This window comes from Danio aesculapii, chromosome 2 (assembly GCF_903798145.1).
Source record: "Danio aesculapii chromosome 2, fDanAes4.1, whole genome shotgun sequence".
In the NCBI taxonomy this organism is placed as follows: Eukaryota; Metazoa; Chordata; class Actinopteri; order Cypriniformes; family Danionidae; genus Danio; species Danio aesculapii.
In genome coordinates, this window is record NC_079436.1 from 54,224,439 (window position 1) to 54,251,123 (window position 26,685).

The following is a 26,685-nucleotide window of genomic DNA, read 5'->3' on the forward strand; positions in this document are numbered from 1 at the left end:
AGAATATTTTAATTATTCTTATTAATTCATAGTATAGTCTAATTGTATTTAAAGATTTTTAAAAATGAGTGGTTAGCACTGTCGCCTAACAGCAAGAAGGTCACTGGTTCGAGTGCCGGCTAGGCCAGTGGGCATTTCTGTGAGGAGTTTGCATGTTCTCCCCATGTTCCTCCGGGTTATTATTTCATACTTTTTTACATACTTTAGTTTTTTTAAAATGTTTAAATAATATTTTTCTAATCGTTTTCTATATTCTTTGTTGAATAAATGTCTAAAAAAAATATTTAAAACATTTTTATGTCAAAGAAGGACAAGATATGAGTGGCAGTCTTAAACAACAATAGGTAACGTTTTACTGTTAGTATTTATGCAGTTAATAACTAAAAAAATATATCTGCTGGTTAATTTTCCACATTGGATCAATAATATACTGTATAACTGGAGAATCTTCCAAGCTTGTCTCTGGTTTATTCTGAAGGGAATTTCAATCCGCTTTTCCTTTGGAATGCGTCGGAACCGGAAGTTGCGGTGACGTCACTGCTGCTCTCCTATTCCCAGCGCAGGACAACAACCGACCAACCGACTGAGGAGACCGAAAACTTTTGACAAACTCCGCCGAAAAGCCGCTCGAAAGTTTATTAAAGTTTCCCTCCGTTATGCGGGGGTGTGTTTAGAGCCGAGCGGCCGTGCGGCAGATGTGGACCGGCTGTTAGTGCTGGATGGAGTCGGGCTTCGGGGTCCAACGGAGGGCCGGTGGAGGCTCTCCCGCTGTGGGAGCGTCGCAGCGCCGCAGGAAGATTCCGCCCAAAGCCGCTGATTATAAACTGCAGGTGATCATAATCGGCTCCAGAGGTGTCGGGAAAACCAGCCTGATGGAGAGATTCACGGATGACACTTTCTGCGAGGCGTGCAAGTCCACTGTGGGTAAGAATAAACTGACTGAAAAGAGAAGTTTGTCAAGCTGTTGAGGTAAAGTTGTTTATTGAGGTAAATTTGGATTCATATTCCCATATTAAGACTTTCTTCTTAATAATATTTCAGAAAAATATTCTTTGCAAATTCTAAATAGTGAACTCATTTTAGCAGCAAATAACTATCAAAGTAGCCTACCACATTGTTCACAGTCAAATTAATAGTGCTAATGTTGTTATAAAGTCATGCTTGCATGATATATTCAAAATTACCATGGTAAACAATATAGGAACCGTGTCACAAATCGCCATTGTTTAAAACTGAAAGAATGTGCGAATAGAAAAGCAACTTTACCTCAATGTCAGGCTGTCAGTATGGATGATCGTCGACAGAGTTTGGTTATTTGTCTACCGCTATCCGTTAACGTTACATTAAATTCGGGTAACGTTGGTTTAAGTTAGCACATTTGGCCTTTATCCTTAATAATATAATTTAATATACAAAATGATATAGAGGCGTCATGGTGGCGTAGTGGGTTGCACAATCGCCTCATAGCAAGAAGGTCGCTGGTTCGAGTCTGGCCTGGGTCAGTTGGCATTTCTGTGTGGAGTTTGCATGTTCTCCCCGTGTTGGCGTGGGTTTTCTCCGGGTGCTCCGGTTTTACCCACAAGTCCAAAAGACATGCGGTACATGTGAATTGGGTAATCTAAATTGTCCGTAGTGTATGAGTGTGAATGTATGTATGTTTGGGCATCCGCTGTGTAAAACATATGCTGGATAAGTTTCCAGTTCATTCCGCTGTGGCGACCCCGAATTAATAAAGGGACAAAGCCGTAAAGAAAATGAATGAATGGAATGAATAATAATATAAAGAACTTTTTGCAAATTCTAAAAAGTGAAATAATTTTAGCAGCAAATGACTATCAAAGTTCAACGTTGTTCACTGTCAAATAAATAGTGCTAATGTTGTTTTCAAGTCATACTTGCATGGCATTTCATACAGAATATTCAAATTACCATGGTAAACAATAGGGACTGTGTCACAAATTGACACTGATCAAAATTGAACACATTGAACACGCAAATGTAAAACCAACTTTACCTCAATGTCAAGCTGTTAGTATACTATAGATCAGTGTTTCCCAACCCTGTTCGTGGAGGCACACCAACAGTTCATGTTTTGGATGTCTCCCTCATCTGACTCATTAACTTCAGGTGTTGGAGTCTCTTCCAATGTTCTGATGAGTTGTTTCAGGTGTGTTTGATTAGGGAGAGAATGAAAATGTGTACTGTTGGTGTGCCTTCAGGAACAGGGTTGGGAAACACTGCTATAGATGACCAACGACAGAGAGTCTGGTTATTTATTTACCCCTGTCTGTTAACCTTACATTAAATTGAGGTAAACTTAGTTTTATATTCTCACATTCGGACTCCTTTATAATGTAATTTCAGAAAAGTGTTCTTTGCATATTCTAAATAGTGAAATCATATTAGCAGCCGATAACTATCCAAGTACATTGTTCACAGTCAATGAAATAGTACTAATGTTTTGAAGTCATACTAAATGCTATTTCAGACCGAATATTCAAAGTAACATGGTGTACAATATAGTGACTGTGTCACAAATTGTCACTGTTCAAAATTGAATGAATGTGTCAATATGAAACCAACTTTACCTCATTCTACATTAGGAGTGCAATGGTTCTGTCTGCTCATGGTTCAGTATGTATCACGGTTTTAGAGTCACGGTTTCAGTAGGATACGGTTTGTGCTATGCTTAGAAAAAATGCCTACAGAACAATTCAAAGTACAATAAACAGCAGGGGAACGGTCGGTGTTTAATATGGATTTATTAATCATTCTTAGGGTGACGCAGTAGGTAGTGCTGTCGCCGCACAGCAAGAAGGTCGCTGGTTCGAGCCTCGGCTGAGTCAGTTGGCATTTCTGTGTGGAGTTTGCATGTTCTGTCTGCGTTCGGGTGGGTTTCCTCTGAGTGCTCCGGTTACCCACACAGTCCAAAGACATGTGGTACTGGTCAATTTGGTAGGCTATATTGTCCGTAGTGAATGAAGGTGCATGGATGTTTCCTAGAGATGGGTTGCAGCTGGAGGGGCATCCGCTGCATAAAAAAAAAAATGTGCTGGATAAGTTGGCGGTTCATTCCACTGTGGCGACCCCAGATTAATAAAGGGACTAAGCTGAAAAGAAAATGAATAATCATTCATTTCAGTGAACGCAAACTAAATTATTAAAGATCAAACGCCTCACTGCACGACAGCTGCACCTTTAGCAAACGTCTTACATCATGCAGCACGAGGACTTTATGATTGTTTATGAGCATCAAAAGTGTCTGATCTGTTCGGCCAAATATTTGACTGCATGTCATTGCATCTCAAACTACTAATACGATAAAACAATATAAAGAAATCTCCACTGTGCTGAGCGAGAGCGATTCTTAAACTGAACAGCGCATCATTAATGACGTAAGCGTGCTCAGGCTCGAATGCAATGTGAGTGCGGGCCGTCGGGGGAGACGGGAGGGGGGACAAGCGCGCTTCGGCCAGGTTCAAGGCAACTGTACATTGTGTGAGTACGCCCTTAGTCTTGTTTTGTGAATCTGCCACTATGCTGACACATAGACATTTGTAACTCCGCCCTCTTTTGAAAAAAAACACAATCTCATTTGAATTTAAAGCGACAGTCACCAAAATGCCACAATTAGCATCAAAGCCTAAAAGGAGCAATTTCAAAGAGTTATAAAACATTTTTGTGTGGTATTTTGAGTGGTCACACTCACTTTAGAGTCATCAGAGACTTATTTACATCTTGTAAAAAGGGGAACAATAGGTCCCCTTTAAAGCAAGGTTGGATAGCACAGATGATGGCTAGTAAAAACAATGCTAAACATCTGTTATGAGTGCATATATGGATATTAGTTTTTACAATAAGTATTGTTTTTAGAAAAAAAAAATACAAATATAATTATATTAATAAATCAATTTTGTAGTCAGCATCAGCTATGTTGTTGGTGTAGATATTTTAATTCAGATAAATAATAAAATGAATCAAAATGCATTCTAAAATACACAGTTGCAGTAATGTGGGTTAATGGCCACTGTAACACGAGAGCTCGACAACATTGCAGAGGTCACTTTGGTTTGGTCCTGACAGTGTCAACAGAAACGTTTCAGCAAGATGTTACAAAAACACTTTTGTGAAAAAGGAAATCTATGGAACAAAATCAATGCCAAAAGTATTGAATTAAAAAGCTTGTTGAATAGCACAAACTGAAAAAATAATACACCGTATTAACAAGTTCTTGCATTTTAATGACTTGAATTGCAGGGTTTGTATTTTTGGTCCTGAAATTTAACATAGCTGTTTATTTAAGCTGTGAATAGTTCAACTAACAATATTTCAAACATGTTTTCGTACTTATAAATTCAATAATTCATTTTCAATTTCCAGGATTCACTTACAAAATATTCAATACCCTTTAAAAATACGATGTATAATATTCAAAAGGTAATTTTCAGTTCATTTAATTTCAGTTCAAATATTCGCTTCCATAAATTCAGTGGCTCAAATTCGACTGTTAAAATTCAACATTACATCCAGGAACTGCAGGAAAAGCAATAGATTGCAGATTGAAGATCGCCAGCTGCTTTTCCACCAGCAGGTGGAGATGGAATAATTTAAGATTTTTTACCCAGTAAATAGACGAGAAAAAAGCTAATAAAGGCACAAAAGTAGCATTTAATATTAATATCAGTGTCTTGGACCTTATAAGTAATAAAATGAGTATGAGTAAAATAAGTAAATGATCTTTTGGTCATTTATATTTGCCCTTATGTAACAGAAGCCAGTTGGTGATTGCGTAAACCTCACTCCTCGGATTCAGCGACAGACGTTGTTCTGCAATATTTAGCCGGTTGTTGCTAGATCGGATACGTTTGCAGCCGGAAGTTAATGACAATTATTTCTATTATTTGATCTTCAATCTGCAATCTATTGCTTTTCCTGCTGGGTTGCAGCTGGAAGGGCATCCGCTGTGTAAAACAAATGCTGGAAAAGTTGGCGGTTCAGTCCGCTGTGGCAACCCCTGATGAGTAAAGGGACTAAGCCAAAGGAAAACGAATGAATGAATGAATCGTGCAGTCCTACTATGGTTTTCTGAAATTCTGTATTCTGATTGGCTGAATGGTGTGCAATAAAATCGTTTAAAGCAAATAGTTCCAGACAGTTTTGTCTGTTTGAGTTGAGCATATCTGTTATGACTTAAAGTTTAGGTTTGTCGGCGCCAATAGCCTAGTGGTTAGTGCGTCAACACATAGCACCAAGGTGCTCACGGCGACCTGAGTTCGATTCCTGGCTCAAGGCCCTTTGCCGCTCCTTCCCCTATCTCTGCTCCCCACACTTTCCTGTCTGTAAAATCTCCACTGTCCTATCCCAATAAAGGTGAAAATCCCTAAAAAATAATTATTAAAAAAAAAAGTTTAGGTTTAAGGGTTATAGAGGTAACATGTTGTTTATGATTATTTTGTATGTAAATTGGTGAGAAGAGACACAGATGACCACAAAATTGCAAAAAAACAAGTGAATTTATTTACAGAAGTGAAAGAATGACCGTGTGAAAATCACGGTATTGTGATTACTGCCTTAAAATATGTTCTTTTTATATGTCTGGGTAAAACTTTTTTCCCCATTGAATTAGTGTTGTGACGATACTGAAATTCGGTACCAGTCTGTACTGAAATTTTAAAACGTCTATTTCCCGCTAACATTTGATGCTTTTCCTGCAGTTCCCGGATGTAATGTTGAATTTTAACAGTCGAATTTGAGCCACTGAATTTATGGAAGCGAATATTTGAACTGAAATAAAATGAACTGAAAATTACCTTTTGAATATTATACATCGTATTTTTAAAGGGTATTGAATATTTTGTAAGTGAATCCTGGAAATTGAAAATGAATTATTGAATTTATAAGTACGAAAACATATTTGAAATATTTTTAGTTGAACTATTCACAGCTTAAATAAACAGCTATGTTAAATTTCAGAACCTAAAATACAAACCCTGCACTTCAAGTCATTAAAATGCAAGAACTTGTTAATACGGTGTATTATTTTTTCAGTTTGTGCTATTCAACAAGCTTTTTAATTCAATACTTTTGGCATTGATTTTGTTCCATAGAAATCTCAACATTTTACTTTTAATTTTGTTTTGTTTTGATGCAAGCAGTTCAAATAATCTAGTTTTAAATCAAAGTGAATGAAAGCTTAGTTTATGTCTAAACTGTTTTTCTCATGCCCAGCTCCTCTGTAATGTCATTAAACGACAGATATGCCTAGCGCTATATCAATCTGCATCAGTCACATGAACGGCGATCCATTTCAAAAACATTCAAAACATCTGATCACAGTGATAAAACCTGTATGTTGGAACAAAAGCAGTCGCATTTACCAGTGCATAAATGCATATTCGGTCGCATGTTTGCCAGCGCACATGTGAAAACTGATACGTCAAGTTTTCTTTCACTCACTCATGACAAGCATTCATATCAGATTAGTCGCATGCTAGCTATACAAATATCCCAAAATAGCCAGACAGGCGTTCACACAGCTGCTGCTTTCTGCTCAGTCATGCTTGTGAAAGTCTGTCAAGCACAGTTTGGTGTTCAATATAAAGCAGGAATATTTAACAATCTATTTGGATTTATTTTTTGGACTAGGGCTGAACAATATATCGTTTGAGCATTAAAATCGCAGTGTGTGTGTCCCCAATAGTCACATTACAAGATATGCAATGTTGAGTTGGAATTCTATTTGACCAGAAATCACAGGTTAAAACACATGAGATTTGTGAAGCATAATAGCATGAAAGTTTATCATCTGCAAAGTATTTTAAAGGCCAGTGACTGTGTGAGCATTTTAAGAGAGTTTAAAGCATTTTGATAGCGCATAAATAAGTTTAATAAAGAATCATTTTAATTTATGTGATAAAGACTATGCAGTGTTATTTTACATTTGATTATTCAATTTCTGTACCCAAATATTGTTAGTCTCTCTTTCTCTCTCTCTCTCTCTCTCTCTCTCTCTCTCTCTCTCTCTCTCTCTCTCTCTCTCTCTCTCTCTCTCTCTCAAGAAAATCTTAAAGCACTGTTTATTTCACTTTAATATTTGCCTCATTTGTGTTTATTTATGACTGTAGTTTGTTATTATATCTATATAAGAAAATACATCACTCCTTACAAAATCATCCCGGTAAATCTAAATGAATGACTTTCCAAATGGAGCTATTTAAGTCATCGCTATATGTTGCAGAAAAAAAAATATATTGCAATGTCTTTTTTTTTTCAATATAAAGCAGTTTGCATGTTCTCCCTCCTGTTGGATTTGGTTTCCTCCGGGTGCCCAACACCCCCCCCCCCCTCCAATCCAAAGATATGCAGTATTGTTGAATTTAATAAACTAATTTGGTCATAGTGTATGTGTCAATGTGTGTATATGGATGATTCCCAGAACTGGGTTACAGCTGGAAGGGCATCCGCTGTGTAAAACAAATACTGGAAAAGTTGGCGGTTCAGTCCGCTGTGGCAACCCCTGATGAGTAAAGGGACTAAGCCAAAGGAAAACGAATGAATGAATGAATCGTGCAGTCCTACTATGGTTTTCTGAAATTCTGTATTCTGATTGGCTGAATGGTGTGCAATAAAATCGTTTAAAGCAAATAGTTCCACACAGTTTTATCTGTTTGAGTTGAGCATATCTGTTATGACTTAAAGTTTAGGTTTGTCGGCGCCAATAGCCTAGTGGTTAGAGCGTCGACACATAGCACCAAGGTGCACACGGCGACCTGAGTTCGATTCCCGGCTCAAGGCCCTTTGCCGCTCCTTCCCCTATCTCTGCTCCCCACACTTTCCTGTCTGTAAAATCTCCACTGTCCTATCCCAATAAAGGTGAAAATCCCTAAAAAATAATTATTAAAAAAAAAAAGTTTAGGTTTAAGGGTTATAGAGGTAACATGTTGTTTTTGATTATTTTGTATGTAAATTGGTGAGAAGAGACACAGATGACCACAAAATTGCAAAAAAACAAGTGAATTTATTTACAGAAGTGAAAGAATGACGGTATGAAAATCACGGTATTGTGATTACTGCCTTAAAATATGTTCTTTTTATGTCTGGGTAAAACTTTTTTTCCCCATTGAATTAGTGTTGTGACGATACTGAAATTCGGTACCAGTCTGTACTGAAATTTTAAAACGTCTATTTCCCGCTAACATTTGAGCGCTGTTGAGTGCGTTCTTAAACACTGCTGATTTGCCATTGAGTTCACATGCTCAACAGAAATGACTGGAGCGTTCCACATTCACGTCGATCAGCTGGTTTATCTATAAGCTGACATACGAGCGATCCGCTGATGAGTCGTGGCTTTAAAATGCTCCAGTGTCCCTGTATCTGTGGTTACACGCAGTAAACAACAGTCATTTCTGTTGAGCATGTGAACACAATGGCAAATCAGCGCTGTTTAAGAAAGCGCTCAACAAATGTTAGCAGGAATTGGACGTTTTTATCATTTCAGTACCGAATTCCAGTATCGTGACAACTAGGCATGGGACGAGAACCGGTTTCAAGGTTTACCGTGGTTTTGGAAAAGATTTTAGGGTTTCACGGTTTAAAAACGCAAACATTTTCTATGAGACCGTTCCAAAGGTATATATAAATTGTTTTTTTAATGTGTTTTTTATGAATATTTTATTTAGCTTTTTAGGGCAACAGTATCTGTAGATATCACCATAGTTTTTCTATAACTGCACTTTATAACTTATACCTGTATCCTGCACTTGCTGCTGTTGCACTGCTGGTTAGACCTAAACTGCATTTCGTTGCCTTGTACTTGTACATGTATAATGACAATAAAGTTGAATCTAATCTAATCTAAATCTAATAAAAAGACCCTCCACATTAAAATATACTGGTTAGCCCACAATTCACACTTATGCTCCAACATTCATGCATGCTATTGACCTAAACAGTGCAGTAGCTTACTTCATATCTAAAAAAGCAGAAAGATATTCAAAGATGTCTTTTCAGGTTGTAAAGAAATCTGTGTTTTTTTAAACCAATGAAGATAGACGTCTCTTTTAGCAGAAGTGTTTCTTATAAATTTAATATATTGGGTTCAATGGGAAAAAAATTTTTTTGAGCACAACACATACTACATTGAGCACAATATATTTTATTTTAAGAAGCATTTGAAATATTTTGGAGCAGTAAGCTTGTCAGGATAAATAATAAAAAAAAATTATTGAATTCTGCTGTGTTTATTAGTTTCAAAAACACATATTTCTTTACAACTTGAAAAGAAATATCTTTGGATGTTTTTTTTCTGTGGATATAAAGTAAAGCCACTGCACTGTTCAGGTCTACAGCATGCTTGGATGTTGGTTTATGAGCAGTTTGTTTTTCAGATGTTTCCTGAATCATAGGCTGACCAGTAACTCTTGCTGAAGATACTGTTGCCCTAAAAAACTAAATAAAATAGTTGTAAAAACCACGTAAAGAAAAGGTATATTTTAAAGCGATTTTAAAACCTTGACTTTTCCAAACTGCGGTAAACCTTGAAATGGGTTATCATCCCATGCCTAGTTTACACAACCAAAAATAAATGAATGAATAAATTTAAGGGAAAGAGGTCATGCAGGTTTATGTGGTGAACCTAAGAAAATGACAGCGCGAGCAAAACTGACACATACATCGGGCTGTAACACTATCTATTCAATATATGTAAAACATAAATGCACTATCCTCAAATATTTGTAGTAACTAATCAGTAACAGTTGCTGAAGCCTTAATTCTTAATTTGTGATATCAAGAACAAAAGATGAGTCCTTCAGAAACCAATGGAGATAAAAAAAAACGTTCAGAAAATGAATAGCATTTATATATCATTTATATATCATTTATATATAATTTTTATATCATTTATATATCATTTCTCTCTGGGGATTTGAAGTTCTTCTATTATCTTTATTTGCGCATCACTCTGGTTAAAAGCGTCTACTAAATGTAATTTGCAGCAGAGGTAGCTAACACATGTTACTATGAGCAATATTGTTATCCATTTTTTGTATGGCAGTTCTTTGCCTCTACGTCGTGCATTCAACAGCTTTTAACACTTGGTGGAGAATGTTTTTATGTATAATGATCTTGCCATAAGTTGCTGGTGTGACAATAAACAAACAAACACATGGTAGGGCTGACAATGTGACAAAATATACTCCCCAAATAAAAAAATAAAGGGAACACTTGGAGTCACGTTGTGTTGTTTAAGTGTTCTCTTAATTTTTTTTTGAGGTGTGTATATATTAGTATCATAAAAAGTCTATTGTTTCATATTTTGCTCTCATTTATATAGCAGCAAAATACGTTTACTGTACTTTTTTTATCGTTTATATGAAAGCAATTTTACATGCCATTATGGAGATGCAGAAACGTGAGACAGCGTCATGAGAAATCTTAAAAGTACAATTTTTACATTTTGCATTTTATTTAGTGATATTTTGTGTTGGACCTGTAATCATTCATTTTTGAAAAGTGTTTTATACTTCGTTCTTTTATATTTCTACATTCTTAATCAAATATTTGCCATGAAGTTCACCTTTAATTGATAGGACAGTAGAGAGTAAAAAATGTAAGAAAAGAACAGAGAGAGAAAGTGTTGGGAACAGAGAGAGGGGAAGGATCGACATAGGACCTCGAGGCGGGTATCGAACTCGGGTCACCGCGAACACTGGAGTGTCATGTGTCAACTCACTAACCTCTGCCCCATTGGTGCCTACCATTCAAGTCTTTAATGCAGGGATATTTCCTCAGGTCTTCCTCAGAGCTTGATATAAGTTCAGAATGTTGTTGCAGATGAAAAATAACACAGAAAAAGTGATTTAAACATTTTCCAATTGGCCAGATAATAATTAATAGTCATTCAAACAACTTTACCAGAGCCTCTTTACTTGACGGTTGGTCTCACTCGTCCGCCATGTTTGTAGTTTATTTACCCTTTTTACCCCAGTTTGTAAATCTAATCGAATTCGCATGCAATGCGCAATGTATTGTCTGCAATATTAGAGATTAGACTGTTCTACACTTCAGATTTTTACCAGAAATAGTAGACCATTCTGCAACCTTTGGCATACTCTTTTCAACATACTACAGTTTGGGACACTCTAATTCTATTTTCGAAGACTATTTAGGATGGATAGTATGCGAATTGGGATGTAGTATAGGTTTAAGTTAATATACTATAAGCTATTATGTCATTTAAAAAAAAAATAAATCAGAAAGAGCTTTATTGCCAGGTATGTTCACACATACGAGGAATTTGTTTTGGTGACAGAGCTTCTACAGTGCAACAGGATAACAGAGACAGGACAAAAACTGATAATAAATATATTTTTAAAAAATAGAAGTAAGTAGTGAGTGCAAATATACAGATTGACAAGTGTATGTACATGTTTATTACTATATACAACGTTATATGTGCAGCTGTTATGTGCAAATTGGCATGTAAAGTGTGTTGTTAAATAAGTGTATATGTGTATAAAAGTGTATAGCAAGTAGTGATGTTGGTTCCACAATTATTATCATCAAGTGTTCATGAGATGGATTGCCTGAGGGAAGAAACTGTTTCTGTGTCGGGCTGTTCTGGTGCGCAGTGCTCTGTAGCGTCGACCAGAAGGTAAAAGTTCAAAGAGGCAGTGTGCTGGGTGTGAGGGGTCCAGAGTGATTTTGGCAGCCCTTCTGCTCGCTCTGGATAAGTACAGTTCTTGGGGAGTAGGAAGGGTTGTACCAGTGATTCGCTCAGCAGTCCGAACTATTCGACGTAGTCTTTGGAGATCGTATTTAGTAGCTGAGCTAAACCAGACAGTTATTGATGTGCAGATGACTGATTCAATGATGGAGGTGTAGAACTGTTTCAGCAGCTCCTTTGGGAGGTTGAACTTCCTCAGCTGACAAAGAAAGTACAGCCTCTGTTGAGCTTTTTTGACAATGGAGTCAATGTGAGAGTCCCACTTTAGGTCCTGAGAGATGGTGGTGCCCAGGAACCTGGATGACTCCACTGCTGCCACAATGCTGTCCATGATGCTCAGTGGGGGGAGAGTAGGGGGGTTTCTCCTGAAGTCCACTATTATCTCCACTGTTTTGAGCGTGTTGAGCTCCAGGTTGTTGTGACTGCACCAGACAGCCAACTCCTTAACCTCCTGTCTGTAAGCAGACTCGTCACCGTCCTGAATGAGGCTGATAAGTGTGGTGTCGTCTGCAAACTTCAAGAGCTTCACAGAGGAGTCTTTTGAAGTGCAGTCATTCGTGTACAGGGAGAAGAGCAGTGGGGAGAGGACACACCCCTGGGGGGCACCAGTGCTGATTGTGCGGATACTGGATGAGAATTTTCCCAGCTTCACCAGCTGCTGCCTGTCCGTTAGGAAGCTGTTGATCCACTGACATTTAAAATGAAAAAGAAAGAAAAATAGTTCTTTCCATGTGTTGAATGCATATAAACTATTAATTGATTGAATTTACAGAAAAGGTAATTTTTTTCAATGCAATTCAATTCATCTTCATTTGTATAGCGCTTTTACAATGTAGATTGTGTCAAAGCAGCTACACATAAAAGATCATAGTAAATTGAAACAGTGTAGTTCAGTTTTCAGAGTTTAAGTTTAGCTCAGTTCAGTGTGGTTTATCATCATATGGGATTTTTGTCATATTGCAAAGCCCTGTAATCTGTCGATTATCTTACATGTTGCATTACTTATTTATGATTGTTCAATTTTAGAGTAATTTCAGTGACTGATTTGACATTTTTACTGTTTCTTTTGTCTGTCTGTGTTCTTGAAGGTGTGGATTTTAAAATCAAGACAGTGGAGCTGAGAGGAAAGAAGATCAGGTTGCAGATCTGGTGAGTGAAAAGGAAGTGCTGTGTTCTTATCATTGACTCAGCCCACCGTGTCACTTCCTCTTCTGATGAAGTCGTTCCCCAACAAAGTCATAGATTCCAGAGCAGAATATATAAATGTCTTTCATGTGTTGAGACTGAGATTAATCATCTTCATCTGCTTACTGTTAGCTAACTTTGAACTGATGCTCTGCCATTTGATTTGCTATCCAAAAGCATTCAAGCGCTAGTTAAGGGAGAGTTCACCAAGAAATTAAAATGAGCCATTACATTTTTTACCTACCTTGTGTTTATAACCTATAGAAAATACAGATGTTATCATTTCTTATTGAAGTCCTTTGCATTTTTACAGACAAATCACGAAATTGAACTATTGAAATTACACGAAAAAATGTAATTGCAATAGTTCTTATCAAAATTGTGGTTTAAAATGAGTTTACTATTTCAAGAGCTACAGGTTTGATGTAGTGGTTTTTTAGAGAGCCAAAGAAAGACCAAGCATAATCGCAAAGAATGCTAGACTGTGCTACTGTTTATTTATAACCTCTTAAACATTGTTGCCATTTATTTAAATGAAATTGTCAGTTGTCATAACAAAAACACATATACAATATAAATAAAATACATATATAATATAAAATCTTAAACTTTTAAGAATCCAAACACTTTAAACAATTTTACATCAGTAAAACACTGGTGATAACCAAGGTTGAAACATCAGAAGTTTTTGCTATTTAAAGTGGAAAGAACAGGGATAAATGTGAAGCCAAAAGGTCAATGAGAAACCTTCACATTTCCATTCTGGTACATTATTCACATTGTTCAGGATAATGTGCTCACTATATATTGTTTAGGTCATTGTCAACTGTAAAAAACTATACTTGTTGCCAGATTTGATAATGCATCTAAATAATCGCAGGTTTTGTGATTTGAAAATTGCACCCTTTCAAATCACAATGATTTAGAAATGATTGAAGGTGCAGTAAGTTTGACACCCGGTGGTTGAACTAGGTATTGCACTCCTGGATCAAAACACATTTTCAATCGGCTCTTCCTCTGGTGAGTCCATGCAAGAGCGCCATGAGTGTGCCTGACTATCGAGCCTAAAGGCTGATAAGGCTGATTTGAACAGTTTTCTAACTAAAAGCAATGGATTGCGATAGAAGAAATATTTTCCATACTAAAAGGAGGTTTTTGTCCTAACCAACACCTGAAATTAATAATTTAGAAACAGTTTTTATTTCTCACAGGTGAACAACAGAATGATCACCTCAGGTACACCTCATGTGCTTTATTCAGTGTTACATGCTAATAATGTGAGTCTGAATGCCATTTTACATGACTTTTATTACCATATACTGAAAGCAGCAGCAGATAGTTCACCTCAGATCTTGAAAATAAAATAAACCAATTGAAATTGAACTTTAGAACTGTGAAATAATGCAAACCAACACATATCAGTGATTCAGCATCTACATTTATTAATGTTAAAGAGGTTTAATATGTATTAATTAGATTGTAAACCTTAACATTTCACTGTATTTAACTTTCTCTTGTGTTTCGTCTGGTGCAAACAGCCAAATTGCTTATCACTGCAAATATCGTCACATAGCGTGTTGTTGAGACACGTGGTTACAATGTAACCTGCTCGCCTAATGTTTACATTTGTAATATTTATATTATTTGCTTATTAATAACCACCGCATGTGGAACTCTGAATCCGCGTCTCATTTCGGGGTTGCCATTGTCCACCAGAGGTTGCATTTTCGGTCGCAGACACATGCTTTGAGACCCTTCATGACTGAATGAATCAGATACTCTCTTTTCCATGAAGGCAACCCGGGGTGCTGAAATATAATTAGGCAAACTGGCATTGGGCAGGTTAAAGAGACTAAAACAAAGACAGACGTTCTGGCACATAACTCACATTTTTAAAGCAGAATATCTAACTTCAGCATTGTTTAGCATGTTTCTGAAACAAAGTACCACTTCTAATCATTTTAAAATTGTTCTTAAAATTTGGCTTAAACAAAATCAGATATGCAGCCACTAATTTTATTTTATTTTATGGACAATGATGTATTGTATGTATTGTACTGTAAGTGTGTATTGTATTATTTTTTACTGTTAAATTTGTTATAACTTCCTGCCCAGGGACTGCAGATGTAAATGAGCTTTATAGCTAACTCTGGCACAACATGTCATGTTGTCAATGTTGTCATCAATCTGCAAGCATATTATATTATGGTTTAGCAGAGTCAAAAACTTACACAGCACCTTTAATTGTGCAGGCCTAACTAACCCTCTTTCACCTCCCAGCTGTCTTGTCATTGTTTATTTTTCCTTCTGAGCCTGAAACTGGGCTGCTTCTTCTTTCACACACACAAACACACACACACACACACACACACACACACACACACACACACACACACACACACTTCTGTGTATGTCTGCTTATAAACGTCACGTCTTTAACTCATGTCCACTCACATCCAGTTACCCAGCATCCTCGGCTCCGTGCCTCCTTCACTGTCCATCTTAACTGCTCATTGACACATGACGCCTCACCCTGCTCCTCAATGTGACATCATATCCTGTTTTGGGAAAATGCAGCCAGGCTAGGGCGGATAAGGTACAGTACAATAAGGAGGTGCTTATCTCCTTAGAGATGCATATTCAGTTCTTCTCTTCTTTTTCTTCTGCGAATCAAAATGTGAATGACCTTGTAAACGACTGATTATGCAGTGAAGTAATTGAAGTCGGTCATAATGATGCGTAAATGTGCACTTTCTGCTTGAAGTGTGAATGATTCATTGAGGTGTTTTTGTAGTCTTTTATAAAAATCTAAAGTAAATTAGCTTTTTTTTTGCAGCTGATGCCACAAATTTGACTTTTTCAAGTTCTCTTCTCCAGTCGCTTGTGATTATAGACTTTTTCACTGATAAATAAATTTCAGTTTTCTCTTTTAATGTAGTATACAGTTGAAGACAAAATAGTTTACCCTGCTGTGAATGTTTAATTCTTTTTCAAATATTATGCAGTATAAGGGATCTTTCCCACAATATTTCCTATTATATTTTTCGTATACAGAAAGTCTTAGTGGTTAGCACTGTCGACTCACAGTAAGAAGGTCACTGGTTTGAGTCCTAGCCAGTTGGCATTTCTGTGTGGAGTTTGCATGTTCTCCTCGTGTTGCCGTGGGTTTCCTTCTGGTGCTCCGGTTTCCCCCACAGTCCAAACACATGCGCTATAGTTGAATTGAATAAACTAAATTGACCGTTGTGTGTGTGAGTGAGTGAGTGAGTGAGTGAGTGAGTGAGTGAGTGAGTGAGTGATAGTAAATTAACTTTCCATTCGATTAAAAGCCGAAATACTGGCAGACAGATGACTCCGTTTTTGGAAGAGAGCTACTTCCATGATAAAAGACAGACGCACCTACACTCTTGTAGGCCTATTTATTTATTATTATTTTTTTTTTACGTTAAACGCATAATAATCAAGTGCAAAAAAGAACGACTGAACTTCAGAAAAAGTGATCACTGCGGTTGCCGTGATTGTTGCTTTGTTTCTTTGCAGATGACTTGTCAGTGGAGCGGCATTGCTAAATCCTTTTGTTTTAATAAAAAAATTCGATTATTTATTATTAAACATTGTGAGATGATGGTCGCGTGATTTTTAAAATGAGAGTATGCGTTGCGTATTTATGGCTATTGATCTTATCTACCCCCGACCCACCCATAGTTAAACATCAAGTAGCCTACTTTTTAATTACCTAACCCGCAGGTTAAGGGCAGGACTCTTGAATGTGAGGGTATGGGTAAAAATCTCTCCGTTAAACATCACTTGGGAAATATTAGAAAATTTTCCCAAATATATATAATAGGAAATAACAGGAAAAAAATAATAGGAATGAATAACTGTATTAAAATAGAATAGTTTTGTCTTCAACTGTGTGATTTATTTAGGTGATGTGAGTCTGATAATGTTGTATTGTTGCAGGGACACGGCAGGTCAGGAGCGGTTTAACAGCATCACTTCAGCATATTACCGCGGTGCCAAAGGCATTGTTTTGGTTTATGACATCACCAAGCAGGAAACCTTTGAAGACCTGCCTAAATGGATGAAGATGATAGACAAGGTGCTCGAATGTCAAAAACACGGATGCATTTGTTTATCGGGGTTCCCACACTTCTTGAAAGTACTTAAATTTCAAACATATTAATTCAAGGCCTGGAAAGTACCTTAAAACAAACATAGATCCTTGGAAGTGCTTGAATTAAAATGTTGTGGTGGTATTTCAACAATTGTACTGTGCTGCTTTCAAAAACTGAATGAAAAAATGAAGAAATCCTTAGTTTACACAAGAACTATGACAAATAATGCATTTTATAATTATTTCAGAAACCGCATTTGAGTATTGCCAGTACTAAATTAAGCTAATTGTATTAAAGTTCTTCGAACATGACTGTTTAAAACGGTCAACATGTGTAAAAATGAGACATTCAAAACAGCATAATTACTGTAATGTTTTAATGTAAATATTAAGTGTGACTGAAATGTTAAATACAGGAAGGACTTTCATTGTGCTATAAACAGCAGGGAAAATAAGTGTTGAACACATGAGAGAAGTGTTATGTTAATATTTTTATACTTTTTATACAAAAATACTATTTTTTGTATTTTGCTCTCACTTTATACTAGGTGGCCTTAACTAATATGTACGTACACTAAACTTAATCATTGAAAACGTCACTATTTTTCTCAGAAAACATATTTCTGAAGGTGCTGTTGACATGAAATTTTGGTATTCGGATGTTCAGATGTTGGTAACGGCCAAAGAAATCCATGTATGCAAAGAAAACAAATTGAGTTATTTTACAAATGAAGATATGTGTAATAAAAAGAAATGACGCAGGGAAAAAGTATTGAACACATGAAGAAAGAAATGTGTTAAAAGGCATTGAAAGCCCAGACAGCAGCTGAAATCTCTTAGTAGTTCTTCTGCAAACCTCTGCCCTTCCTCAGTGTAAATGAATATCAGCTGCTTCAGTGCAACATCTACATCAGCAGGAGGATTAAGATGAAACCAGGGTGGACATTTCAGCAAGACAATGATCCAAAACAAAGCCGAGGAGACTCTCAAATGCTTTCAGAGAATGAAAATCAAGCTGTGGAATGGCCCAGCCAATCACCTGACCTGAATCCAATAGAAAATACAAAATAAAGCTCAGATTTGATAGACGAGACCCACAGAAGCATCAAGATTTTGACGCACTGTTGAAGTCTGTGAAAAACTCACACCTGAGCAATGCATGTGACTTCGTTCTCCATATGAGAGGCGTCTTTAAGCTGCAGCACCAAAAAAGCCTTTTATATAAAGTATTCAACACATTTCAGTAGTTCAGCACTTTCTCCTTCTGTCATTTCATTGTTATTACACACGATCTCATTTTCTGATATATTTTTTTTGTTTTATGTTTGTATTGTTTGGGTTTTTACAGCTCCTTTAGAAACATTATTCCTAGGAAAAAACATGAAGTGTACAATACTTATTTTTCTCGCTATATGCTGAGGGTGTGAATAAAGGTGCTCGATTTAAAATTTTTGGTGATTTTAAAAAGTCCTTTGATTTGGTGTCCATGAAATATTGGAAACTCTGGTTTATGTACTTCTGCTGTCAGTGAACAAGATTGACTAGCATGTTTTGTTTGTTTACAGTATGCGTCAGAGGATGCTGAACTCCTATTGGTTGGGAACAAACTGGACTGCGAGTCTGATCGCGCCATCTCACGACAACAAGCTGAGAGGGTGAGAGAAGTGTTATGTTAATATTATTTTTATACTTGATTTATTATCATTATTTTTTTTGTATTTTGGTCCCACTTTATACTAGGTGGCCTTAACTAATATGTTCTTACACTAAAATTAATCATTCATTACAATGTACTTATTGTGTAAATACATGTTTTTATGTCGTACTTATGATTGATTAAATACATGCATGTAATTACATCTGTAACGAGTTTATACATTTGTAATTAAACTGTTGACCATCCCTTACGCCAGGGGTCACCAATCTCGGTCCTGGAGGGCCGGTGTCCCTGCAGGATTTAGCTCCAACTTGCCTCAACACACCTGCCTGGAAGTTTCTAGTATACCTAGGAAGACCTTGATTAGCTTGTTCAGGTGTGTTTGATTAGGGTTGGAGCCAAAATCTGCAGGACACCGGCCCTCCAGGAACAAGTTTGGTGATCACTGCCTTACGCCTTAACCAACCCTTAAACCTACCCATACCACCAAACAAAAAGTGTTCTGCTATACATTATGAACACAGTAAGTACAATGTATTTATTTTTTGATGCAAGTAAATAGTAGTTAAGGCCACCTAATATAAAAGTGGGAGCTGTGTAGGCATGTGCCGGTATCACATTTTCATGCTGCGATTAATTGATTGAGCTTTTATCACGGTATACGGTATTATCACGATATTGTAATTTTACTACAGAAGCAGGTAAAAAAAACACAAAAAACTTCAGTTTCATCAACTTAGTAACTTTAATAACTTTTTAATTAACTAAAAGTACTTCAAACATTTAAATACAAATAAATATAAATAAAACAATACACAATATAAAAGTAAACTTGAGCAATTATATCAAAGTGAATGTGCAAAGGAAAACCGTCTTCGATCAGCAATCCCTCTGCATTTTTTTGGAACCCAAAATATTTCCAAACCTCTGACTTTACCCTTTTTGAAGAGGGATAAATTGTCGGCAGCGTTCCTCCTTCCGCCATGCTTCTTCTTCGTGTGAGGATTAGAGAGCGGTGGCAGCGGCGGCGCGCACTGCATGCACACAGTGCTTCTACATGCGGGGATTGTTTACATTAGAGTGCGCATCAGTTCTGCGCAGCATATACGCAGTGTTTCTTCAAGCGGTTGATGGAAAATAAGCTAAGGCGCGTTCTAAGAATATAAATTCGGATCTATTATTTTTCACGGTATTTTGAAGTGCCCGCGATAACAATATCATGCATGTTCATTACCGTGATTTATCGCATTACCGAATACCGGCACAAGCCTAGAGCTGTGTTTTATGTTTTAGTATTTTATGTGTTTTTCCAGCTTCATTGTTGTGTTTTTTTCATTACATTTTATTATTATTTATTCTTAAACTTTTAGATAACCAATAAATTAAATAACAATTTGATTATAGATTAATCATAAACATCCCTTGTTTTGTTCTTCTGTTTAAACAGTAGTTTTCACTCATTTATTCATTTTCCTTCGGATTACTCCCTTACTTATCAGGTGTCGCCACTGCAGAATGAACCACCAACTATTCCAGCATATGTTTTTACACAGTGGATGCCCTTAGTACTTAATTTGTAAATGAGTCATTTCTGGACAAAACCAGGAAATAAAAGTTACCATGATCTACGTCTCCCACACAATTTCAGTTTTCCCTGAACAGGATGTTACTAAGCTGTTATAGAGAAAAAAAAGCATAACATTTCTGAACGGTCTTTCATTATTTTGTGCCATATCCCAGTCAACCGTGGATAAAAAAACATGTAGCAACAAACATAAATCTTATGAAACTTCACTATTCAGTTTACTAACACCCACTGACATTCAGTTCACTTCACTATTATATGCCAAGTGACAAAAAAAATTTAATTAATGACTCGCTCAGTCTAATCTTCAAGAAGTTTACAGTTGCCTCTTCCATCATGTTTTCTGGCTGACTTGAGGTCGCTTTGCTTCTGTCTCCCTCTGTCCTGATCCAGAGATGCAGTTACATCTTCTCCAGATCTCTTTTGATCAGGCTCATTATCAGGTTTACTCGTGGTTTTAAAAAATTAAAATAAGCTTGACTGCCTCTTTGGCATTTTGAAAATCCAAAAATTGTTTAGGTAGGCCACTATGCCATTATTTATATTCACTGCTCACTGCTGTGCGCGAAACAATAATCACCAACCAATAAGAGTGATTGTAGATATAAGATAGTCCAATACTTAAATGTGACTTCTGCTTTAGCTTCAGCAAGGTGCTCGCTGTTTTTCACTCGTACTCATTCACATTCTCTCTCTCTCACACACACACACACACACACGCACACACACAGGCAGGTATTCAATTAATTCTGATCAATTAAAATAAATGAAAGAAAACACAAATATCTGACATTTTCCGAATCCAGCAAGATCTGGCTCAAATTAAGCACTGCTCGTAGCACATGTGTTAGGACTGTGGGGGAAAACAGAGGAACCGGAGAAAACCCAAACCAACACGGGGAGAACATGCAAACTCCACACAGTAATGCCCACCGGCCCAGCTGTGACTCAAACCAGTGGCCTTCTTACTATGAGGCGACAATGCTAACTACTGAGCCACTGTGATGCCTCATAATAGTTTTAACAACTAATTTCTAATAAATCTTTTTTTTTTTGTCTTTGCCATTATGACAGTACATAATATTTTATGTTATTTTTAAAGTGAAATCAAAAGACTTAATTTAGTTAATTGGGTTAACTAAGCAAATAATATAATTTATTCATTATATATGTTACAAGGCATTTTTTGTGTGAATGTTTGTTTATTAGCGGTGTAACGCATCACGGTTGGTCCGTGATTCGTACAGATCACAACACACGTGGCCCGTGGATCCTAAATTTGTAACGATCACAGAGTGATCACCTCTTGCATCATTCAAATGACATGTATGGAAGCATTTAGACTTTCCTGTAAAATATAATGATGGCGGAAGAAGTCGTGGTAGATTATTCGGGATGTGGTGGGTTTTATTAAAGATGTTTTCTGTCACTACTTGTTTAGCCTGCATTAATACATTCAGTGTAAGCTGCACGATTAATCATTAAAAGATCAGGATCTCAACAACCATGCAAAAATTATAAATGACAGTGATTTGCATATGCTAATTAATCCTTTAAATCGCTGCATTCAAATCTAAAACTCAAAAATCAAGAAAGAGATTCAGTCTTTGCTCTTTTGAGTTAGTTATAAAGTTACAAACAGTCACAAAACACAAAAGTACTGGGAAAACAGTTTATAGTTTAGATATAACCACTGATGTTTATGGTAAAGATTCATATGCATTTAACGCCGCTCAAAAATGAAAGTTGTTGGCAGCAATTACATTATTTAACCAATAGGTGGCGACAACCAGCCATCAAAACTGTGCCGCTGAATGATTCTTCAAAAATGATACATCTAGCAATGAAACACGAAGTTTTATGAGTGAATAACTGAATCATTTATTGAAAATGAGACTAAAATAATTATGGCTTGTACAAATTATAATGCTAGATTTCTACATTAGCGTTATCAGCAACAGTAGTAATACAGTGAATTTTTCACAGTGCTGAATATTTTACTATTTATTTTTAATCAGCTGATTATTTCTTAATTTTATTTTGAATAGAATTAAAAGTTCTAAGTTCTGTTTGTTGAAGTCAAAAGTTACCTGCAGTACTGTTTTTGTAATAAATGGAAAGCAAATTTCATTTGTCTCCTCCTCTTTTTGGCTGATCCCAAAAATGGTCCGATTCGGGACTAAAAATTTATTATGGAATCCAAACCGTGAGATTTGTGATCCGATACACCACTATTGTTTATTATTACAGCATAGCCTGAACATAGGGATTTAAAATCATCTGTATTACCTTGACATTTAGTTCAGTGGAGGAAGATGCTGGAGTACAACTCATTGTCTTTCTGCCTGTCCAAAGCCGTGGACACAGAGACATCATTATCCTGAGAGCTTCACAAAGACATTTCTCAAATACTCTGAATAACTCCACCAACCTTTCCAAACCCACTGAGCGTAAACAGGAAATGTACTAGACTGAAGTTTACCAGAAGGTTAATAAATCCATCCAGTGTCATTCAGGAGACTCATAAAAGCAGTTTGTATCTTCTGAAGTTTAATGTAGCTTGGTGTGTTTTGATTTGATGGAGAAAAAGCTTTGCATTGCCTTAGACAAGTAACAAATATTGCATCATCTTTCAAGTGTTTTGATATTTATTCCATTCAGCAGCGTTGTCAGAGTGAATGATTTTTCCTCCTCTCCATTTTTTTTGGCAGTTTGCTTCACGGATATCAGGGATGCGTTTCTGTGAGGCCAGTGCCAAGGATAACTTTAACGTGGATGAGATATTCCTTAAACTAGTTGATGACATTTTGAGTAAGGTAAGTGCATATTTTGATGAACTCTCTGCTCATTACAATGTTCAGTTTGAGTGCCTGAGTATGTTGCATCATGACTTTTTCTGGCCCAAATCCTAATATCATAGACTTAAAAAGTTTTTAGGATGAGAGTGGAATTATTGGCATGAAGTCACATCTGCTTTGCAGTTAATCATAACCAAGAAACACCCATTTAGAGTGTAAGGAAGAGTCTGACCTGCATGTGAAGTGACTGGCTGCAGTTTTTTTACAAGACATTTAGGAGTTTAAAACAGGTGAGATATGTGAATAATAGTTGTTTAAAAATGGGCGGCACAGTAGTTTCGTGGTTGGCACTGTCGCCTCACAGCAAGAAGGTTGCTGGTTCGAGCCTTGGCTATGCTAATTGGCATTTCGGTGGTTTCCTCTGGGTGCTCCGGTTTCCCCCACTGTCCAAACACATGCGCTACTGGTAACTTGGAGACACTAAATTAGCCGTAGTGTATGAGTGTGTGTGAATGTGAGAGTGTATGGGTGTTTCCCAGTACTGGGTTGCGGCTGGAAGGGCATCCGCTGCGTGAAACATATGCCGGAATAGTTTGGGGTTCATTCTGCTGTGGCGACCCCTGATAAATAAGGGACTAAAGGCTGATTTATACTTCTGCGTCAAGTGCATGCGTACGGTACAGTCCAGCCTTTGCGCGGTCACATAGCCCTCGCCATGGCTGACCCCGATGCTGACGCGCACCTCTCAAAAAAATGTAACTACACGTCGCAATGACGCATAGCGCAAGCTCTGTGATTCGACGAAAGTGGGCGGGGCTGAGAGCCACGTGAACCCGTTGTATCAAGTGTTTACAACTGTGGAGTCCCATGAAGGAGCTCCAGATAGAAACTTTTGTTTTGGGTTTACTTTATGATTAAAGCTGTTGCTCATCCGCCGGTTCCCAAACAGCGAGTTTTGGCCACTTGCACATTACGGTAGCGTTTAGAAAAAACAAAACACCCACAAAAACTCGACACAGAGGAACTTAAAAACCTACTGCAAGCTAGCGTTTAAGAAGTGTTATTGCAGAGCAACACAAACAGCATGCAGAAGTATAAATGCACGTTAACTCACAAGGCGTATGCCGTGGGTCACATGGATCACTCGACCCTGAAGTATAAATCAGCCTTAAGCTGAAGAAAAATGAACGAATGTTTAAAGAAGAAAAGGCTTGGAAAATGTTATTATTTCATTTTTTTCTCATAATTGTGATTTTCCTGACAAAAATTGTGATTATGAATTAATGCATTTTAAAAGAAACATAATAATTCTTGTGCCTGTGTTTGGGGCTGCATGATATGTTCAGGCATTAAGAATAATCAATAATATTGTGGAATAAATATGAAGCTAATAATATATTAAAATTATAGAAAAATTATGCAGGGAAAGCTATAAAAATGACATTGATTAAAGAAGGTAATGACCGAAAGTAAATTAATAAAAATAATAATATTTCACTTAAAAGTAAAACAGCTGGTAAGAAAAATATACAAAAATAATTTTCACATATTGCATGCTACATAATGCTGTATATTTTATATCTGAAAAATCTTATATTTATTTTGAGTTAATATTTCTACTAACATTTCCATGATACATTCTACTTTATTTTTTATTCGCATCATATTTATCGATGTTCGTTGGTTATAGTTATAAATTGTTTATGTATGGCTTTAAATCATTGTGTGGAAAAGTTTTTGTGTATAGAATTTCTTTTCATTTGTGCATGTGTTGCTATTATATTTTTATTTAAAAAGATTACAAGAAAGAGTCCTTTTTTTTCCTTAGAACAATTAACAACATATCTTTATAATTTATCTTTAAAAAAATAACTAACTAACTCTTGAGGTCCCCAGTAAGGAGCTTTCCAACAGCGTTCTGTCCCTTCAACCCGAACCCGAAATCCCACCAGAGCTGCCTCCACCACGCATGCGCTGCTGTTGATACTCACTTCATGCTTAATTATTTTATAAAACCCAACACATGCAGTTACAGACTCCTGCCACCAGGGGCTAGAGACTGCAGCCCCTAATAAAAAATAACTAACTAACTAACGTAGACTAACCATGTTCCGTACACTTTCCACTCTTCCGCACACTCAAACGACCACTCCTCAGTCATTGAAAGCCAGATAAGCATGTGTGTGGGATCATTTTCTGGGTGAATACCTACCGCACAATCCAAATTTTGATTGATGTCTTTTGGACCAGTAGTTTTTGAGAAAAGAGGGGAAAAGTACCGCCTTCGCATGTGTGCGCAAGGTGATAGGTATTAACAGTGTTCCGTACACGATTAAAATAGGGTTCCGTACAGGGCGCATAACTTCAATTCACTGGCAAAAACGTTCATTGTTTGAAATCTTATTAAAAACTTATGTCAGAAGATACTATTGTTGTGTTTAACTTGAATTTAATGTCAACTTTAATATCTTTTTATGAAAGTTTTTAAACAACCTTACAATCATTTGTTTTAGATCATGCTTAATTTATTACAGCATGACAATTTAAAATATTAAAACAATAAATTCATGCAAGTTAACGCTACCTTAACTGACCTTTTATGATTATAAACATCATCAATGCACAAAGATGATGGGCAAAAAGCGTTTGCAGCCTGTTTCTCAGGCTCTCTCTGGCGGAGAGTTGCGACGTGATTATCATCACTCACAACTGAAGTCTAAATATCCCCATTTCAAAGCATTTATTCAACAAAAAGTCATTTATTTAACAATTTGTGATGACATGATATTCATTTCAAAAACACTGTAATACTGTGTTATGCATAAAGTGAATTCAAATCCTATTTTTCTTGCTCTAAATGTCTCCCCTCCCAAGCGACACTCGCATCTTAAGCTCGCCCACTGTTCATTTTCAAGTGCTTAAGGTGGATCTTGCAATCTTACAGATTTTTTTCTTAAACATTTAGTATTGTGATTGGGGAAGAAAGAGTGAGACAAAGATTACACAGATATATAGCTTGTCTACGACCCGTAAGTATTTATTCAGAGATTGGTGTTAAAAGGTCATCTGTACGAAACGTTGTGTACGGAATATGGTTAGTCTACGTTATATAGAACAACAGGTACTGTAAAACTTACTATCAATGTCCCATTAGTTAACTGCAACTAACTAACATTAACAATTAGCAATGCATGAATGTCTGATGATCATAACTATCATTAATTGTTCATCCCTCATCTCTTGAGCATCAGAAATTCATCTTATAATCTTGCGACCTGTTATTTCTCCACAGATGCCTCTTGAGGTCCCCAGTAAGGAGCTTTCCAACAGCGTTCTGTCCCTTCAACCCGAACCCGAAATCCCACCAGAGCTGCCTCCACCACGCATGCGCTGCTGTTGATGCTCGCTTCATGCTTAATTATTTTATAAAACCCAACACATGCAGTTACAGACTCCTGCCACCAGGGGCTCGAGACTGCAGCCCATGATGAAATCTAGGGGGAAAAAAAACAACACTCAGTATTGCATTGAATGCTCCAACAAATGATCCACTCTACAGTCTAACATGAGACATATTTTGGTACTTTTAGAGGCCAATAAAGGACATCCGTATCTTCA

At 36.8% G+C, this 26,685-nt stretch overlaps 1 protein-coding gene across 1 annotated transcript; it reads left to right on the plus strand.

Moving 5' to 3' along the window:
* Positions 1-532: 532 nt before the first annotated feature.
* On the plus strand, positions 533-26,685 carry rab12 (RAB12, member RAS oncogene family). Its single transcript, XM_056445734.1, has 6 exons — positions 533-924; positions 12,814-12,874; positions 16,874-17,012; positions 18,593-18,682; positions 22,981-23,085; positions 26,360-26,685. Exons 1-6 carry the CDS (start codon positions 720-722, stop codon positions 26,465-26,467), a joined length of 708 nt encoding a protein of 235 aa, XP_056301709.1. The 5' UTR covers positions 533-719; the 3' UTR covers positions 26,468-26,685.

Coding starts and splice junctions, on each gene's coding strand:
- rab12 (XM_056445734.1), top strand. CDS start 720: ATGGAGTCGGGCTTCGGGGTCCAACGGAGGGCCGGTGGAGGCTCTCCC. Junction 925..12,813: donor GGCGTGCAAGTCCACTGTGG/GTAAGAATAAAC, acceptor GTGTTCTTGAAG/GTGTGGATTTTAAAATCAAG. Junction 17,013..18,592: donor GGATGAAGATGATAGACAAG/GTGCTCGAATGT, acceptor GTTTGTTTACAG/TATGCGTCAGAGGATGCTGA.